Below are 12,743 nucleotides of genomic sequence, written 5' to 3' on the forward strand. Positions count from 1 at the left end.
ACAGTCCAGTGGAGCCTGAGCGGTGGGTGTTGCCTTCTGACACACTTCCAGTGATGTCAGGGGGGTGGCATATGCAAATAAGTTATGCTAACGAGTTATGCTAATGAGCTCCTGCACCGCTTTTTCTACGAAATGACCCCTGTTTACGAGACTTTCATTGGGCCCTTATGTATGTTTTTAACTGTCTTTCTAATAAATACTTGTATTTTTTGTATATTATAAATTTTAACTAGGTTTTTAATATTGGCCCTTCATTAGACTTTCTTCTCACCCTTTCTGAATTGGTCCCACCTTTCACCCACTGAGAGCAAAGTGAATTGATGTAATCAGAGCTCTTTATATAGCAGGAACTCCTTTGCATATTAGGCGACACACCCCTAACGTAGCCAATCCTCCAAGAGCTTACAGTAGCCCCTGTAAGAAGAGCTCTGTAAGCTCTTGGAGGATTGACTACATTAGGGGTGTGTTGCCTAATATGCAAAGGAGTTCCTGCTATAAAAAGAGCCCTGGATGTAATCCAAGCCAGGATGCTGGCGTGAGAACCCAAAAGAGTTGTTTCATTGACCGTGTTACTGACCTGTTCTCCTGGTTCTGACAGGATTTTTCTTTCTTCTTTGATGCAGTTGTATATACTTTTCCCGAGGCTCATGGAAAGTCTCCCAGGTCCCCACAAGAAGGTGCTTGCATATACAGAGACTGTGCGATCATTTGTAAAGGAGGAGATACAACAGCACAAGGAGAAACATGCTGTACATGATCCACAGGATTTCATTGACTTCTATTTATTCCACATGGAGAAAGTAAGTTTCCATCTTGTATGGGAAATCAGATACACTCAATGAAAAGAAGGTAAAGGCAAACTGCAATCTTTTAACTTTTATTTATCTATTTCCTGTACAAAAGGATTGAAATGGTTGGTTCTAATAAAAGGCATGGCACAGATTTCGTTCTTGGTTTTAAATTTCGTGTGGACCAATACGGATTTTTGTTCCAACCTCTTCCCACTTTCTGACTCAGTTTTGAGTTGTTATGTAATACTTAGAAACATTTCAACCGGTCAGAAATTTTAAATTGCTTTACAGCTTTACAGTGGCTTGTCTCCTTTCTCCAGGGTCGGGGACAAAGGGTGGCTCTCGGGGAGAAACTGTCCCGAAGGCACCCACTAGTTTGTGGGGTGCCACAAGGGGCGGTACTCTCCCCGATGTTATTTAACATCTACATGCGCCCCCTTGCCCAGATTGCCCGGAGGCATGGGCTGGGTTGTCACCAATATGCGGATGACACCCAGCTCTATCTGCTGTTGGGCGGCCAATTGGGCTCTACCCCGGAAGACCTGGGCCGGGCGCTTCAGGATTTGGCGGGATGGCTGAGGCTGAGCTGATAGAAATTGAATCCGACGAAGACGGAGGTCCTGTGCTTGAATCAGAGTGGTTCCGGGGTGGGAATCCCATTGCCGGCCTTCGATGGGGTGCTGTTGGTGCCAGCGTTGCGGGTCCGGAGTTTGGGAGTGCTCCTGAATGCCTCCTTAACAATGGAGGCCCAGGTAGTAGCCACTGCCAAGGCAGCCTTCTACCATCTTTGGCTGATTAGGCAGTTGGTTCCCTTCCTCGAGCGCAAAGATCTGGCGTCAGTGATGCATGCTATGGTCACCTCAAGGCTGGATTACTGCAATGCTCTCTACATGGGCTGCCCTTGGGGCAACTTCGGAAGCTGCAGCTGGTGCAAAACGCGGTGGCCAGGCTGTTGATGGGCCTCCCAATGCGGGAGCACATCCAGCCTGTGCTAAAGGCGTTGCACTGGCTGCCAATAGCTTTCCGAATCCGCTTCAAGGTGCTGGTTTTGACCTTTAAAGCCCTATATGGTCAGGGACTTGTCTACCTGAGGGACCACCTTTCCCGTATGTTCCCCAGAGAGCACTGAGATCTGGGGTGCAACATCACCTGACTTTTCCTGGCCCTAAAGAGGCCAGGTTGACAACAACTAGGTCTAGAGCATTTTCGCTAGCTGCACCAGCATATTGGAACAAGCTCCCCAGTGAGATCCAGGCCCTGCGAGATCTCCAGCAATTTCGCAGGGCCGTGAAGATGGAGCTTTTCCGCCGGGCATACCAGTGAGAGCGATGGTATGCCAGCCAAGCCTGCCGACTTTCTAAGACATGTATTTTGTATAAGTAGTTAGCAATGTGGTCGAGGTCCAGTCGTAATGATTTACCGAACCGCTTTTACTTATATTTATTGTACTTATGTAAGTTGTTTTATGGATTAATGATTTATCTATGTTGGTTTTATTAATGTTGTGAGCCGCCCTGAGCCACTTCGGTGGAAGGGTGGGATAAAAGTTGAATGAATGAATGAATGAATGAATAAAGCATTTGTAACACACAGGAATTGGTGGAGCAGTGTAGTTTAGGGATGGGCATGAAGCACATTTTTGCATTTTGGTTTGGTTCAGGGGTCATTTCGTAGAAAAAGAGGTGCAGGAGCGCATTAGCATAACTCATTTGCATATGCCACACCCCCTGACATCACCAGAAGTGTGTCAGAAGGCAACAAACACAGTTTAGGCTCCACCCCAAAAATGTCCAGATATTTCCCAACTCAGAGCTGGCAAGCCAGCTTTACCCTTTGAGTAAAGACACTTTAGGTTGCTTTTGCAGGGAAGCTACCCTACAACAAGCATGAAAATACAGATCAAGTTAGTATGCTTTTGCTTTTTCTGCAATAAATCAGGAAAACAATCAAAAGATTATTTTGGCAACCACATGCCTGGGAGAGATATTAATTAAAAGGGTAACGTTTATAGCAATCTTGAGGAGCATGCGTTCTATTGCATCTTCACACACATTAAGGCCAGACAAGGTATAATCCCAAACAGACATCACACCAGCAGCCATGTACACAATGCTGCCCATGTTTGCCATCTACCATAAAAACATCAAGGCAGGCTTAGCAAGGATAGCCCTACAGTAAGATCAGGTGAGACATGATCTGCCTTAGTTGGGTGTTATTAAAAATGGGGGAGGGAAACCAACAGATTTGTTCCAGGGGGCCCAACACACTGGGAAATTCTCTTACTCAAAACCCAAACCGAGCAAGTGGGAGACTAGGGTTGCCAAATCTCTTTTGGCCGGGAGCAGGGGGCTCCTGGCCGGAATCTGGGTGTGCGCATGCACAAAGAGTTTTCCCCTCAAATGGCCGTGGCCCTGCCCCCAGCGTGCGACATCACTTCCGGGTGACACGCACGTGGGGGTGGGGTTTCCCTGGGCCCGATTTTCATCGCGTCGAAAATTGGCATTCCTGGCTCCCATGATTTCCAATGGGCCTTCAAGTCTCTCCCATTGTTTCCAGTGGGCAATCCTGTCCTTCCTTTTAGTACACTCCTTGCCTTGATCTCTGTCTCACTGGAGCTGTGCAAGAGGGGAGCGCCCAGCCTCCTGGCATGACCATTCAGAAAGCAAAAAGCAAAAGCAAAAAAAATATGTTTCCTTTCTTTTCTTTTTTAAAAATAAAGGCTTTGAAGAAACTAAGGCTGAGTTCAGACTGACAGTTTGAAGTGGGAGGGAGTTGTGGAAAAAAAACCCAGAACAAACTGTTCCGGGTTTTACCGTCTACACTGCAGCGACTGATGCGAGAGCATACCAGGAGGAGGCGCAAGGGACCCTACCAGATTGCGGCTTTTCACATTCACACTTCTGCGAAGCGGGATGGACATGGGGAAATTGTGCTTTCCAGAGTTTGCTACCACTTTCACCTAGTATCTTTTAAACTCGGGAGGGAAGCGTTACAAGACGGGTTGTGTATGGCTGGGGAGCGCCCGACAGATGTTCCTGTGTGAACGTCCCCTTTAATCCATTTGTGAAATGTTTCTGGCTCGTGCCTATACCGGGGCAAACTGCCAGTCTGAACTCGGCCTAAGAGTGGGAAAGCAGGAGAAATCCAAAGAGGACGCCAGAGAGAAGGGGCGGGGAGAGGCTGGTTGAAAACAAACTTTGGCAAAGGTGTGTTGCTGGGGTGTGGGGTGTGGGGAACGGAAGCCACATTTTCACCCCAACCTTTTGAGCACTGTGAATAGTAAGAAGCCTAATTAGAAAAAGGTATGTTATTTTTAATTCATAGTTTTATTCCACTCTCTCTCTCTGTGTCCATACACACACACACACTCCACCTTTCTTTCTGCTTTAGAGTTCAAAGAAAAAGAAAAAAGGGGCGGCCACAGGATGGGGGGGAATTCACTCTGTTCCCCATGGATTTCCATATTTGTAACACAAGAGCTCACTGGAAGAAGCCAGCTGGCCAGCCTCGCCAAAGCAGATCTACCTGCAATACTGCCATCTCCTCTTGCCCTTTTGCTCCTCTATCATTTTCTTTGCAGAAATAGTGGCCAATGTTTGGAGGTCTGAGAAGGTGCTTTTCTGCCCGCATTTTCCCTGTCTTCCAAAGCAGACATAGGGCAAACAGCCATCGGTTGAAGCAGCTCAAGTCTTCACGCTCTTGCGTGCAGTTTGCCCCACCCTGTTCAGCCCCTGTCCAATCACCACTTACCTCCTCCTTAAAGGCACCACACTCTCTTTGCTACTATTGGGCTCGCTTGTATTGGGCTTGCTCACCCTCCTTCCACCCTCCCTCTTGCTTGCTCGCCACAGCCAAGAGGAAGAGGATGAGGAGGCGGGCGGGTGGGAGGAGAGCCTGCCCTGAAGCAAATATCCATCCCTGCATTAAAAATATCCATCCCCTGGACTTGTTACTGCATAAACGGTGTTCCTGTGCGTTCCGCCTGGAAATGACCCCTGGTTTGGTTCATGGTTTGTGGCTGTACCATGAATTGATACATCGGTTCATGAACTGAACCAGTTCATATTGGTTCAAGACCCCTACTTTCTGTTCTCTGCTGCTTTTCTGTTTGGTTTAAATGGCTTGAAGCCATTTAACCCCCTGCTTTCTGCTCACCACCACTTTTCACGGGGAGCAGAAAGCAGGGAGTTAAATGACTTTGAGCCATTTAAACCCCCACTTTCTGCTTTTCATGAACTGCCACAAACTGCCTTAAAATTAATGAAATTTGTGACCCAGTTCGTGCCCATCCATAGTGTAGTTATGGTAGAATATTAGCTGCTTCAGCAGAGGAGGCAGCATTATCCAAGTACTGGCTAATAGTTAAGTTCCTGTGTGTGACTGTGTGGCCGATTTCTCACTAGAGCTGCCTTGCAGCGCAGCCCCATTTGCCCCGACACAAGCATGTTAATTTCACACCCGAGGCTGCAGGGCTGCATTTGACCCGCGGCTTCGCCCGATTCCCTACGCAGTTTCGTGGTCCTCAAAAACCAGGATCACGAAACTGCGGAGGAAATCGGGTGAAGCCGCGAGTCAAAATGCAGCCCCGCAGTCTCGGGCGTGAAATTAACATGTTTGTGTCGGGGCAAACGGCGGCTGCGCCGCGAGGCAACTCTACTGAGAAATCGCCCTGTGTGTTTGTTTTTTGCTGTCAGGTCATAGCTGACTTATGGTGACCCAATGGGATTTTCAAGGCACAAGGCATTCAGAGGTGGTTGGCCATTTCCCGCCACTGTGTCACAGCCCTGGACTTGGTGGTCTCCCATCCAAATACTGACCAAGCTAAGACCCTGCTTATCTTCCAAGGTCTGATGAGATCAGGCTAGCCTAGCTATCCAGGCCAAGGTGAATGCATTTGTATAGACTTAGGAAAGTTCAGACAGATCTTGTTTGAATCTACTTCCTCATCTTGGCATCCCTACCTATTTATTAGATCCTTACATGTTGTGGTAGGCTCTGGGCATGCCTTTGCATGCAAGTTTCTCAACATGCTCACCTGTGCAACAAACAGTGCTTATATGTGAGAAGGCAAAAAGCACAGGAAGTTCAGCAGAGCGGCCTGAGTACAAAAAATGTCAAGAATAGTACACCACAGTCAAAGAGAGGGGATGTCTATTTACCCCTTACTTGTTCAATGAAAAAGCAAACAGAGGTTTGTGGTATCCAAAGGACTGATTGTGCCATAAGTTTCCATGTACTGGAGCCTTTATTATCAGGTATATGAAGTATACTGGGAAAGTATGCTGGGAAAGATTGAAGGTCAAAGAAGATGGGGACGGCAAAGGATGAGATAGTTAGACAGTGTCATAGATGCAACGAATATGAAATTGAGCAAACTTCAGAGGACAGTGGAAGACAGGAGGGCCTGGCGTGATCTGGTCCATGGGTTGCAAAGAGTCGGACTCGACTGTGCGACTGAACAACAACAAAAATATGAAGTATTATCCTCTATTCACAGACTTGTGTTTGTTATATTTAAGAAAGCAATCCTATCAAGGGTTTCTCTAGCCCAAGCTCATTCATTTCAGGGGATATAAATGGGAATAACGCTGGATAGGATTGCTTCACTGGTGAAACATATAGGTATGCTCATATAGATCATCTGGTTTTGTGAACTCCAGGCAAGTATCAAACAAGGTGCTCTTAACACTTAAAACCATATATGTTTTAGAGGAGAAAATCACATATGTTAAGGTATATCTTATGGATCAAGGGGCTTTTGATCCCATCATGAACATTTCACATAAGAACAGAAGAGACACGAATGTTGGGTCAGGCCAAAGGCCCATCCAGTCCAACACTCTGTGTCACACAGTGGCCAGAAATACCAGGTGCCATCAGGATGTCCACCAGTGGGGCCAGGACATTAGTTGACCCCCCCCAAGCACCAAGAAGACAGAGCATTACTTGCCCCAGAGTCCCTATCTATACCTTGTGGCTAATAGCCACTGATGGACCTCTGCTCCATATTTTACGTTTAACATTTAAGAAAACAGACTGCATCAACCACCATGAGGAAAGGAGGCAGTTCTCTCATTGTGGGTTGTTACCACTTAGCAGGGTCCCTTGGATAGGTACACATAACTGAATTATTTAAGAGAGCTTTTCTGTGCAGGCAATAGAGTTGCACTGCACTAAATTATTCATAAAGTTACTTGGAAAAATTATTGCAGACAGTGGTTTAGCTTGCTGAAACTAGGATCCTACTAAGGAATTTTACATCATTTCACATGTCACATTAATAGTTATGCTTTTCTTCAGTTCTGTTTTTTAATTTCTAATTGGGTCTGTGAGCCTAATCTTATTGCGTTGTTTATTCATTGTCCCATCCTTCGATTGTATTGACTCACTCTGTGTAAGCTACCTGGAGCCCCTGTGAGAAAGGCGGACTATAAATACCATAAACAAACAAATAAATAAATGGTTTCAGAATGTGTAGAGGATTCTGACTGACAGCTATAACTTGCCAGTTCTCATTGTGACTCTGGTAAGTTATTAGTAAGATGTGGCCAAATCATGAACCCCTGCTTTCAGCTCCCCACTGCTTTTTGCGGGGAGCAGAAAGCAAGGGGCCATTTAAACCAAACAGCCAAGCAATCGGGAGGTTTAAACCCCTGCTTTCTGCTCTTCATGAACCTCCATAAACAGCTTCAAAATTTGTGAAAGTTTGTGGCAGTTCTTCAGTTCACGATCTTTGCTTCATGAACCACGAACTGGCCAAAATTCATGATGAACTTTATTTTGTCAGCCAGTTTGTGCCCATCCCTAATGCAGACAACATGATTGCAGCACAGTCCACAGAATACTGAACTTAATATGTGCAAAGTACAATCAAGTCACAGATGACTTATGGTGATCCTGTACTGCTTTCAAGGCAAAAGCCATTCAGAGGTGGTTTGCCATTGCCTTCCTCTGAGTAGTGAGGCTGGGCTTCCTTGGTTGTTTCCCATCCAAATAACAACTAGGGCCAACCCATCTTAGCTTCCAAGATCTGATGAGATCTGCCTAGCCTGGGCTATCCAGGTCAGGGTGAACTTAACATAGGAAACAGCATGTACATCACATGATTCAAATAATTCTTTGGAAGAAATGTCATACCACTCTCCCTTTCCTCTCAGATCTTGCCCGCTGGTCTGATAGTCCCTCTGTACATTTGTAGAGCTGTATCTATGTGGTTGCAGAGTCAGAATACCTGGAAGTTGTTGTAACCCCCCACTGTCTCTTTTCTTACTCACAGCAGAGCACGGATGAACCCAACTCTACATACAATGAAGAGAACCTGGCTCAGTGTATTTCTGACCTCTTTTTAGCAGGCACAGAAACCACTGCCACTGCTCTGCAGTGGGCATTGCTCCTCATGGCAAATCATCCAGACATCCAAGGTAAGGTAAACTTCTGCACTGATTCAAGGAAAAACCACTCTGATTCAGTGTAAGGCAGCTTCATGTGTCCACTGGACTCCAGATAAAAATACACACATACCTGGCCTATGCAAAAAAATTTTACAATCTGGTGTTTTGTTGGACAGGATGAGAAAGGATAGCTTGCAAGGAAATCAGTGACTGAGAAATCAGTACTGAAGTAGAAACTGGAGGGTCAAGTAGAGTGAAAGTTTTCCCTGAATCCATAGAGAGGTTTTGGTTATTCTTCCTTGACGTTAAAAGCGATACAAAGAGAATGCTGTCCCGGTGATACACGATGTCTATACCCAAAGGTGTATCATGATCAGCTTAGAAGTTATAGTTCTGCCAACCCATATGCATGCTTTAAATCAGTGTAAGAACTTAGTGTTTACAGCTTTCACCAGAAACTCAATATTCCAATATTCAACAAACAGCAACCATCTCTGTGTGAAGAGGACCGGAACATCTTCTTGGCCCCTCTGCCTGAAAAGGAAGGCACAGACGCCAGGACTGGATTAAACTAAGGCATGATTAATTATTTAAAAGGCTGAACTGCAACACATCTAATATTTATCTAATCTAATCTATCTAACCATAAGAGGCTACCCAACGAGTCTGCCAGTGAGTCAGCCTGGCTCCGTGCTCAGAGCACCAAAGAGCAGCTCTTTGCTTGCCCTTGCTTGCACTTCAAAGATCATTCCCTTACGCCACTCGGGATGAAGCTCCAGGTATTAAACAGCAGCACTGATAGGGTTCCCTGCCCCAGGAACTTGCATCAGACAACCTGAAATGTCTGTTTTGGTTACCTCCCTGTAAAATAAGATACCTCAGGGTGCTTGCCTATCTAAGGCCCCAGTCACGTGGAGAATTTTGCCGTGCGAAAGGCAAGAATGTCAGGTGGATTTTTGGGGTGCCATCACACCGCAACATCTGGGAAGCGTAGCACACCCGTGGCCAACCCGTGGCCAACCCGTGGCGTCCCGCCGAAGATGCAGAGTTTAAAAGTACCAAGGAAAGTGCACTAGTATCTAGAAAACATGCGGCACAGGTGGACATCTGATCGCGAGAGCGCTAGTATCCCGTGGCATCCGCCGCCCGTCCACGTCCCTTCACAAACTGGATGTTTTTCATAAGCGCATGCGCTCAAACACGAAACTGAAAGCAGTGCTTCTCCGCGTAACTGCCTATGCACACAAATGCGAAACGCTTGTGTGATTGCACCGCCTGGCTTCTTTGCCACGCTGCAGCATTGCCGTGTGATCGCCAGCCAAAGCGCGGAGACTCGGGAGACCGTGTGATTGGGCTACCACACTTTATTTTGCTCTAGGGTGAACAGCCACGTTTCCCCCCCCCCGCGTTATCTGGTACGTGTGACCGGGGCCACACATATTCAAATTCATGGCTAACCCATAAACTCTGCCACATAGGTCCAGGTAGGACCCTAGCAGAAGTGTTAAAGGTTAAAGCCCTTTGTCTCACTCCAGCCAGAGTTCACTAACACAAGAACCATATAACTATATAAAGCCAAGGTAATCTTACAAAAACCAGCAGTAGTATAAAAAAAGTAAAGATCGGTGGTACAGAGAAGTAAAGTCCCAAAAATTTCAATGTGTCTCAGTCATATTGTATTAAAATTCCATAGTCTAATTTGACATGCATTCATCATAGAATGGATTCATATAATTCCAGAAGGATCCGTATAATCTTGAAATCCAAAAAACGATGCATAGTCCGGACGCAAGCTACTGCGTTTCGAATAATTCCTTTTCAAAGCCAATAGGCTGCAGTGGGACCCAATCTCAGTAGTAGCCTGGCCCGTAGCTAACATGGGGCCCATGGGGCCTGGCCCCCTAGTGTTTCTTCTGGGCCCCCTCCCTCCTGGGCTGCCCCCAAAGTGCTCCAACTTACCACCTGCACTGTACTTTCAATTAATTAGCTTGCAGGCCCCCGAGGCCCCCTCCCAAAAATTCCCTAGCTACGTTGCAGGTAGTAGCACATACAGAAACCAGTTTAACCATTCACAGAGGATCATGGGTCCCACTGAGATTGGGTCCCACTGCAGCCTATTGGCTTTGAAAAAGAATTATTTGAAACGCGGCAGCTTGCATCCGGACTACACGTCGCTCTTTGGATTTCAAGATTATATGGATCCTTCTGGACTTATATGAGTCCAGTCTATGATGAATGCATGTCAAGTTGGACTATGGAATTATAATACAATAGGACTGAGACACATTGACATTTTTTGGGACTTTACTTCTCTGTACCACTGATCTTTACTTTTTTGTACTACTGTTGGTTTTTGTAAGGTTACCTTGGCTTTGGAGCTGCGGTGGCTCAAGTGGTTAAGACGCTGAACTGCAGGCTGTGGAAGGTCAGCAGTTTGAGAACCAGGTGTACCGCATGACGGAGTGAGCTCCCGTCTCTAGTTCCAGTTCCTGCCAACCTAGCAGTTCGAAAGCAAGAAATTGCATGTAGATAAATAGGTACCACTTTGGTGGGAAGGTAACAGCGTTCCGTGCGCCTTGACATCTAGTCATGCCGGCCACATGACCACGGAAAAATCTTTGGACAGCGCTGGCTCTTCAGCTTTGAAACGGAGATGAGCACCGCAACCCTAGAGTCGGACTCGACTGGCTTTCAAGCAGGGGAACCTTTACCTTTACCTTACCTTGGCTTTATATAGTTATATGGTTATTGTGTTAGTGAACTCAGTATTAAATAATATTTTTATATATATATATTGTTCACCTTATAGTGATTTCAGCCAGCAGTCTCTTGTTCTTTGCTACAATTCATGTATGCTGGTTCCCCGCCTTTTGTTGTTGTTGTTGTTCACTCCAGCCAGAGCTATGTTTCTCTGTAGGCACCAAAGTGTTGTGGTTTGGGGGGTTTAATGACTCATCCCAACACTTTTCCTTCTTTGCCCACTACAAACTTGCAGCCAGGCTCTAGTACTTGGACAGAGTGCATTCCCAATTATTGGAATATAAATACGATCTCCAGGGTGGAGGGCATTTCTCGACATCTACAAATGACTTCAGGTCACCAACCATTTGGAAGGCCGAGGTCCTTCAAAAGAATCCTAAGCCATGTTGAAGCCAGCAGCTGGATATATAACCTCGTTTTTTTGGAATAACTTTTGCATAGAAAACATTAATTTGCATAGCTTCCTGTCACAAGGTCCAACACTGTTAAAATCCCAACAGACAAACCAGGATGGAAACTGCTGCTTGCCTATATTACACTATTACTTTGGCTGAGCCAGTGATTACAAATAGGGATGGGAATGAACAGGGAAAATGGAGGTTCATCCCGGTTTGTGGTTGGTGAGCTGCCGTAAACCACGAACCAGGACAAACCTCCTCCATGGACTCTTTAAATGCCTTCTCCAAGCCACGCAACACACAACTCAGAAAGTCAGCTGAGGCATTTAAAGAGATCACAGTCTCTTTAAATGCCTTTTCTAAGCCTCACCACAGGAGCCAGCATGTCTGCTGACACGAACCACACAAAACCACCTGGAAGGTTTGTGGGAGGTTTGAGGGGGCTCATGAGGATGGGATGGCACGAACCGAGGTTCATGAACCACAAACCAGGGTAGGTTCATGATGAATTTTGGTTTGTAATTTGGTTTGTGCCCATCCCTAATTACAAATCCGCTGTCTGATTCATGGAATAGCTAGCGGGGTGACTGTGTTATCACTCGGTGGTTCTGTGAGTGTTCCATTTTTAGCCCTTTTCATATTTATTGTGTGTTGCTGCATGGACCTAATAAATCACCCTTAACATTTTGAATGCTGCTGCATGCCTACATTACAATTTAGGTTTCTCGAGTGTAACCCTATAGAATAGTTTCAGTGGTTCAGAGAATCTATAGAGGTAAATACAGTCTCCCAAACAAAGCTTCTTCATTTTACTGTTTTCCTCAGAGAAAGTCCAAAAGGAGGTAGAAGATACTTTGGGTTCCTCTCAGTCATTCAGCTATCAAGATCGAAAGAGATTGCCTTACACCAATGCTGTGATACATGAGATCCTGCGTGCCTACTATGTCTTGTTTGTTGGGATCCCCAGAAAATGTATGAAGGATGTGAACATACTTGGTTTTCTCATTCCCAAGGTATCAAAGACTGTTATAGTCATACTCCTGTACCTGATGAGGGATGTCCATCACAGGTGGTGCTTTTGGAGAAATGGCCATATAGGAGCTTCCTCTTTAGACCTGTGGGACCGCCTCTCCCCAGAGGTCATTTCGGGGGGGAACGCGGGGGATCGCAGTTCCCCCGAGCGAGGTATGGGGGGCGGGGCACATGACAAAGCCCCGCCCCCTGCTTCCGGCCACCCCGCTTCCAGCCCTCATTCAGCCAGGAGGAAGCAGGAGAAGAGGGAGGGTAAGTTGCTTCCTCCCCACCTCTCCCCACCCCTGCCTGCCTGGGGCCAGGGAGGGCCTTCGCAGGGCTTCCTTGCACTCCCACCGGCCTTGCAGGTCCACCACCGGGCCCCTCATGGG

General features: G+C 46.4%; 1 protein-coding gene across 1 annotated transcript in view; it reads left to right on the forward strand.

Moving 5' to 3' along the window:
* Positions 1 to 12,743, forward strand: part of LOC107115466 (cytochrome P450 2J6-like) — a 29,194-nt gene that overhangs the window by 13,846 nt on the left and 2,605 nt on the right. Inside the window, exons 4-6 of the mRNA XM_015417185.1 lie at positions 624 to 800; positions 8,068 to 8,212; positions 12,166 to 12,353. Of these exons, the coding sequence (XP_015272671.1) occupies positions 624 to 800; positions 8,068 to 8,212; positions 12,166 to 12,353 (510 nt within the window). The remainder of the gene's footprint in view (positions 1 to 623; positions 801 to 8,067; positions 8,213 to 12,165; positions 12,354 to 12,743) is intronic.

Source organism: Gekko japonicus, unplaced genomic scaffold, assembly GCF_001447785.1.
Source record: "Gekko japonicus isolate JY-2015 unplaced genomic scaffold, Gekko_japonicus_V1.1 scaffold1341, whole genome shotgun sequence".
Lineage (NCBI taxonomy): Eukaryota > Metazoa > Chordata > Lepidosauria > Squamata > Gekkonidae > Gekko > Gekko japonicus.